Here is a 7056-nt window from a genome sequence, read left to right on the forward strand (position 1 = left end):
CCTAAAAAATAGGGGCCTTATTCCTCACAAATTACGCAACGAAATAGGAGCTCAAGCAAAGCCATAAATTGACTAAGTTTGGGTCATTGAGCAGAGAGATAGGTTGTTCACTTGCAAGTTCACAACGAGAAAATAGTTGTAATACATCTTCTATTCATGTGACTATTGCCAAGAGGATCGAGGCATTTTTCCTAATTGGCTTTCCCTAAAAAAATACTCTACATGTTGGTTTTTCTTATTGCAAGTTTGTGAATGTTGTCCTAAATTTTAAATTAAATTCCACACATAGTAAAATAGAATTGTGTCTCTTAATTTTAAATTAAATTTTTTAATCCGTTGTAAATTTATCGCAATATTTATACAGTTTACACATTGTTGTTTTTTTGATAATATGATTATGTAAACCATAATAATAGTACAGTGTACTCTAGGAACTTAGGTTTAATGATATTAGCTCACGAAAAGGTATCGAGATTGCCTTGCGGATTAATATTTAGATGGTTTGAAATAGAAGTATGTGAAATTTTTTAAAATAATGATAATTAAAAGTGAATTTTATTAATTACAATTTTTTTATAAATAAATTAAAAAATAATTATATTTAAAAAATAAAATAATTATAATATTTTTTTTTTAATTCAAATATTTAAGTTAAATGAAAGTAAGTTATTTAATTGATCTGATAATATTTTTTTTATTATGTTTTACTTTTTTTAATAATGGGTGAGTAAACGTTTTTTCCATTTTTAATTTGAAACAATACGTAAACACTCCTCGTTTTTTGTTTGAAGGAGTAACTACTAAGTATATGATATGCATTTATAGTTTGAAAAAATTTCATATTATTAAAATGTTGTTCAGTAATAATATGAAAAAGAATTGACATGAATTTCTAAGAACTTTAGTTTTCAAGAAAAGGTGTTGAGGTTGTCTTGCGGATTAATGTTTAGATGGTTTGAAATAGAAGTATGCAATTAATATATTTCAAACTGATGACGTTGTTCAGTAAGAAAATGAAAAAGAATTGACATGAATTTCTAAGAACTTTAGGTTTAATGATATTAGCTCAATAAAACGTGTCGAGATTGCCTTGCGGATTAATGTTTAGATGGTTTGAAATATAAGTATGCAATTAATATATTTCAAACTGTTGTCCAGTAAGAAAATGTAAAAGAATGGGCATGAATTTATAATTATATTTATATTTGAGAAAAAAAAATGTTTATATATTATACTGTCTATTTTTTTTTCTTTTTCTTTTTAACCGTTTACTTTTTTATCATTTTGAAAAATTGATGATCTAAATAACTGAATTATATCATTCACATTTTTCATCATACATTACAACAATCCAATCAATGTCGTACATCACTCATATTCATTTAAGAGTTATATAATACTTTAGAGGAAGATGAAACAATTTCGCTTAGCTCATAGAGACGCATAGTAGTGGTTGTGTGTGCAAGACATCAATGTCTCTTTAGAATAAGACCTCCCAGTCTTGACGATTGTATATATTATTAAATTTCCATTTCGTAATAATTTTGACAACATTAAACTTCTTTTCACTCTGTTACCATTTCACCTATGATTTTTCATTTGATTTGATGGAAAGAAATTCCATAGTTCACATGGAAGAACTTGGACAAACTAGGGCAATAAACACTTCCAAAAACCTTGTTATTCTAATTCTGAGCAACCTATTTAATCTATCCGCTTAGATTTAAGAAGCATAAGACATTAAGAACATAGTTATTCTACGCAGCTACTCAGAGAGTCGTCATTATTCCTCAATAGGCACTTGGTCGACGAAAAGTTTGAATATCTGGTCCTTTACTTCCTTGTTCGATACGGATAGGCCGTCTCCGTATCTGAAGATGAATTTAACGCCTCGTATTATATTAAAAGAGAACTTCTTGCAGCACAATGGTACACTGTCCTCCTTGTGAAACTCCCAATTCAATTCCTGAAGGGCGAGATGAAGGAAGCCCTCGATTTTGTTATAAGCATTTTCCACGGTAGAATCAGGATTATCTTTAATATAACAACCTATACTTGAAGCCATCTCCCCGCGTTCCTTCTCATCCTTCATTGCAACAGTGGAAGCAAGTGCCAAAGGTGTGAGTGCGTATTTTGCAGACAATGTTATGCATCCGAACTTGTTTAAACTATCTTAAAATAAATGTAAATTTAGATGCCGAATACCTCAAAATCCTGTAAGTCATCAATAAGTCTGGACGTCAATTCTATGAGCTGCTGGACCTTAGAAGGATGATGTATCTGCTCCAGAATGTTGTTCGGGAGAAGTTCACCCATCAAGAGAACCGAAATCAAGTTTATAATACACATCCCCGTGGTGCCATGGGCATTCTTTATGTATTCATTAAACGCAGGCACATGTGCAGTTGCTATCCATTCCGCTTCTTGCAGATAAGACTCAAGGAATCGCTGCCACTGAACATACCGGTTGTCAATGTCTCTCTCACACGCATATATATATGTTTTTCATTATTCCATTCCATACCAAGCCTGGAACGAAAACAAAAAAGCCTAACCCTCCTATAAAATCACATATGTTCCTAAACACATACGTTATCTTTCAGCATGGCTGTCATATCCCGTCCTTGCTTTTTAGCAACTTCAACTGCCAATTCAGTCGCTGTATTGAAGAAAAACTGGATTGCAATTTTTATGTGCTCTGGAAGGTCATCCATCAACGAAAGATCCCATCTGAAAATGGCATTAGAAGTAATGAGAACAAATCTTACAATTATACAAAAAGTGCATGATATATAAGCTTGGAGCATGGTGAGAAACTGGGAATAAATCAGTTGCATTTACCGTCTCACTCCCTCTGTGATAGTTTTTAGTTCTTCCAGCGTTCCGTGAATATCATAGAGGTCATCTAGAACAGTTGCGACGGTTATCAATTTTGCGAAGGCTATTCTGCTTTGAGAAAACTCGGGCTCGAAAGTGCATGTATTGGCCCAAAAGTAATATTCCACGTGACGCCTCCTATAGAATTTCACCTGAGCAACTTCTGAGTCTCTCCACCACCTGTGCAGAACATAATAGTATCGCAGAACGTCATGCTAGAATCCCCAAAATTCATAATCAGAATGCCTTTCTTTCTGCGTAACATTAGCGAGCTTTATTTTCGGAGAGACGTACGGTGACTGAATTCTCAAAAAGAAAATAGTGGAAAGAAAAGATCTACCTGCGGAGGAGTTAAAGTCTCCAGTAAAAGTATTTAAAATATTAATATTCTTTTGGTTAGTTAAGTTGTTTTAAAGGTTTCATTGGTAGGTTGAGTAGTAATTATATAGGTTCATTTAAGTGGTAAAAGTCACTTTTCTTTAATATAGTATAAAAATTATATGTTAAAATATTATTTTTTACAACTAATAAATGTAATTTAAAATAATAATGTTTTTATTTATTTTTCAATAATAATGTTTTTATTTATTTTTCAAGTTGTTTTCTAGATTTCATTTGTGGATTGAGGCACAACCTGGGGTATCTAAGGTTACCCTGCTATAGTACTGGCCTTGGTCACATCAACTTAGTAGTGGCCTAGGTCACACCAACTTAACCTGTCTAGTCCTCCTAACACATCCTCCTAACACATGGCACAACCACCCTCCTTAAGATTTGATCCTCGTAACACATGGCACAACCACCCTCCTTAAGATTTGATTGTTGCCGTCAAAGTCACCCCGAGATAGTAGTGACCTAGGCCATGGGGGCAGCAAGTTAACATGTCTATTCCCCTAATACACAACAGAACCATGATCTTTAAAATTTGATTGTGATCGTTTGTTGACAAGACCCATCCTCAACTATGTGTGTTAGTAAGACTTTTGACTAAAATATTAATAATTTAAATTTAAAAATATTATAATATTATTTAAAAAATAAAAATAACATTAAAAACTTTCATGCTCTAATTTAAAAAATAAAAAATATTTATATTTTAATTAAATTTAAAAAAAAATAAAAATATAGAATAAGAAAAAGTTTTGGAATATAGAATAATTGGAGATAACTTCCTCGTTATGTAGCAAAATAAACTTTTAGTGAGAATGATATTGGGGCACACTATTCTTCTCACTTTTAAACTCATAAAAATTAGAAATAATTTAAATATCTTTTAAAACTCAAAAAATTATAAATAATTTTAGTTATAAAAACTAAATTATATTTTTTAATTCCTAAAAATTATAAATAATTTAAACTATAAAAAATAAATAGTTAATTTCTTTTTTAAATAAAAGAGTAATTTTTCCATCTAATTTCTAGGTTCAAGGATGTAAAAATTATATTAAATTCATTTCATGAAAACTGAAGTTAAACATCGTGACATTATCGACTGTATTTAAAATAAAAATTAAAGAGAAGAATAAGTAAAGAAGCACGCTCTATAAAATGAAAAATAGAGGTATTGATTACTACCTAGTAATAAACTGTATTTCCTTCTGATGTATGCTCTGCAAAATATTGAAGTCCAATTTGGCTAACTCCATGATTTTTTTGTTGATATTCGACCTTGAAAAAAGTTGGAATAGGAGTTTAGTATGCAATAATAATTGCTGTAATTTGCAGATAAAATCAAATGTATTTAATTAACCTGGCACCGTCGTACGTACTTGAGCCACAAACGGTTTTGCGCGTATATTTCGATAAAACTACGAGCCTCCCATCTGGGCGTACTACAGTACCATGGAAACTCCAACGCGTACTTGACCTAAACAACAGTGATCATGTCAAATCCTCTATAAACAATGGACACCATCCTTTTTCGATTTCAGGTACCCTAAAAATGTGTTTGCTGTTTACCTCTTCCAGAAGGCTTTGATCTACGTCGGTGACTTCCCCGCGTCCAGCCAAAACTTGATTTAGATATTCTCGTGTGAATGCCTTCGCCTCTTCCATCACTTTTTCTCCGGGAAATGAAATTTCTGAAGCTCGAAGTAACGACAGCATGCTTCTCACTTCCTTATCTCCACTGTAATGGCCGAGAAACTTCCCGTTTCCATCCTTGAAATTCTCCAACACACCTGCTTGGTAGGATAGTAATATAAGTACCGAATTAAATCAAGGAAATTTTTCAGGAAATAAACAAGATTAATGCTTCTTGATGGTTCTCTATTTGTAAAAGAATTGAACTAATGTCAGAAAAATTATCGGAATTTCAAAGATGCTTTCCACATTTACTGAAAAATAACAAAACACCTAAAATCATTAACAGCAACCCACTTTGTACGGTTACACTGATATATTCAAACATCAATCCAATAAAAAACAACTGCATCTATTACCTTGAAAATTTCCAGACAAACAAACCTATTTAATGGATGTCATCCATAAACAAATTCCCTACAACAATAATTACATCTGAACTAAGTTAACCATTTGAACTATTTCACTTGGTACTTTCCGACCACATTAAAAGGGTATATTCTACCTTAACATGCAATGTAAAATCAATAGCGTTTATACCACCTGCTGATACGTTATAACGATGCAGTCGAAGAACCCGAAAACCTAAAGCTGTAGTGTTAAGATCCTTGCTGAGAAAATCTCTTGATCCCACCGCGATACCCTTTTCGTTCCAATACCTACTCAGCTCAAAACAGTCAGCTTTAAACGAACGAATAGAAGACAACCCCAAAGTATCGATGTGCAGATATATGTAATCGCTAAACTAAATTTCTTCACGTCTTTGGAAACGACTAACCTGTAAACGTAATCTAGAGCTGCCGTTTTTATTTCAGGTTGAAAGTGTCGATCAATTCCAAGGCATTCCAATGTATCTACTATCTGTAGACGTTTGATTAAATCGTAATTGTTATCTTCCATTTCGCTCAAAAGCATATGCTTGATCTCCTCAATAAGCTTTCCAGCGCGTTCATAATATCCAGGTGCCTGATTCCAGTACAATGGAATTAAAATATATAGATCACAAAGATGGAGATATCATGGCACTGATAGCTAACAAGCCCCCTAAATTATCTAAAAGAAAGAGCTACAAATATGTGACTAAAAGCAAAGGAAAGAGCGGATGACAAATCTACAAATCGGCCCCATGAGAGAGGGACGGAAAGTATACCCCATAGGGTGAGTTCAGAGAAAGTATGAAGTCATCGTCCCACACGTTTCCGTGGTAATTGGCAGTGCGTCGAGGGATGGAAGACTCATCGCTGAATTTGGAGGGAACAGAGCAAGAAATCTCAGCCATAGCACTACACTTTTGCTATGCGATTTTATTTGATGAATGGACAATAGCCGCTCGCTTCTATATATATATATAGACTTGTGCGTATGAAGTCAAAATGCATTAAGGGAGGAAAGGATCCCCGCGGGAGGAGAAGATTAGGATCCTTTCAGTGCAAAATGGTCAGAATTTTTATTATTTCCAAGAAAAAGCGCCGTCGAAGATTTGAGAAAAGACGAATCAGGGAAACGTAGAATCTTAGATTACACGTTGACACAGTGCGAAGAAGAGCATTAGTTTCCAGCCAAAAGGCCGATGGTATATTCACGAATATTCTTTTAAATGCTACCTTCACATATATATAAATTACAATATAATTTTTAAGACCAAATATATATTTTTTTACTTGTTTTCAGTGTGTTTCATGTGTTGCTTATTTTAGTGTATATTCCTATTATTTAGGAGTTCTTTGGATTTACATGTTTTTTATAATGGTGTATAGTCGATATATTTTTTCAAGCAATTGATTATACGTCTAAAATAGTATATTTATGTAGAGATAATATCATATATATATATATTATTTTTTGTTTTTATTTTTTATAAAACAATAAAAAAAATTGATTTTCTATCCAATAACAAGGAGTTTAATAATAACTTTCCATAATTAATAATTGAAAATTTGATTTTTTACATGGTTAATTATTGCATCAATAAGATCATCATTCCACGAAGAGATGTTGTAATGCCTCCGACGTTATTGCACAGTGAGACCCTCTATAACCCAGTATATAAGAGAGTCCGAGTGTATGTGAGGGAGATGATGTTGTCACCTAACTTAA

The 7056-nt window shown here is 32.6% G+C and overlaps 1 protein-coding gene across 1 annotated transcript; it reads right to left on the reverse strand.

Moving 5' to 3' along the window:
• Positions 1-1783: 1783 nt before the first annotated feature.
• LOC149192855 (delta-selinene-like synthase, chloroplastic) lies at positions 1784-6238 on the reverse strand. The gene is made up of 10 exons (XM_089406477.1): positions 6110-6238; positions 5738-5925; positions 5503-5618; positions 4837-5057; positions 4647-4744; positions 4453-4545; positions 2842-3057; positions 2592-2730; positions 2206-2454; positions 1784-2086 (listed from the first exon to the last, which is right to left on the reverse strand). Exons 1-10 carry the CDS (start codon positions 6236-6238, stop codon positions 1784-1786), a joined length of 1752 nt encoding a protein of 583 aa, XP_089262603.1.
• Positions 6239-7056: the final 818 nt, after the last annotated feature.

This window comes from Pinus tabuliformis, chromosome 2_2 (assembly GCF_031772625.1).
Source record: "Pinus tabuliformis cultivar Carrire ecotype Pingquan chromosome 2_2, CPIR1, whole genome shotgun sequence".
In the NCBI taxonomy this organism is placed as follows: domain Eukaryota; kingdom Viridiplantae; phylum Streptophyta; class Pinopsida; order Pinales; family Pinaceae; genus Pinus; species Pinus tabuliformis.

Excerpts from the sequence above, each read along its gene's own strand:
- LOC149192855 (XM_089406477.1), bottom strand. The coding sequence starts at position 6,238 with ATGGCTGAGATTTCTTGCTCTGTTCCCTCCAAATTCAGCGATGAGTCT. Across the intron at positions 5,619-5,737 it reads GCTCTAGATTACGTTTACAG|GTATTGGAACGAAAAGGGTA; the intron begins GTTAGTCGTTTC and ends TGAGCTGAGTAG. Across the intron at positions 5,058-5,502 it reads TCGTTATAACGTATCAGCAG|GTGTGTTGGAGAATTTCAAG; the intron begins GTGGTATAAACG and ends CCTACCAAGCAG.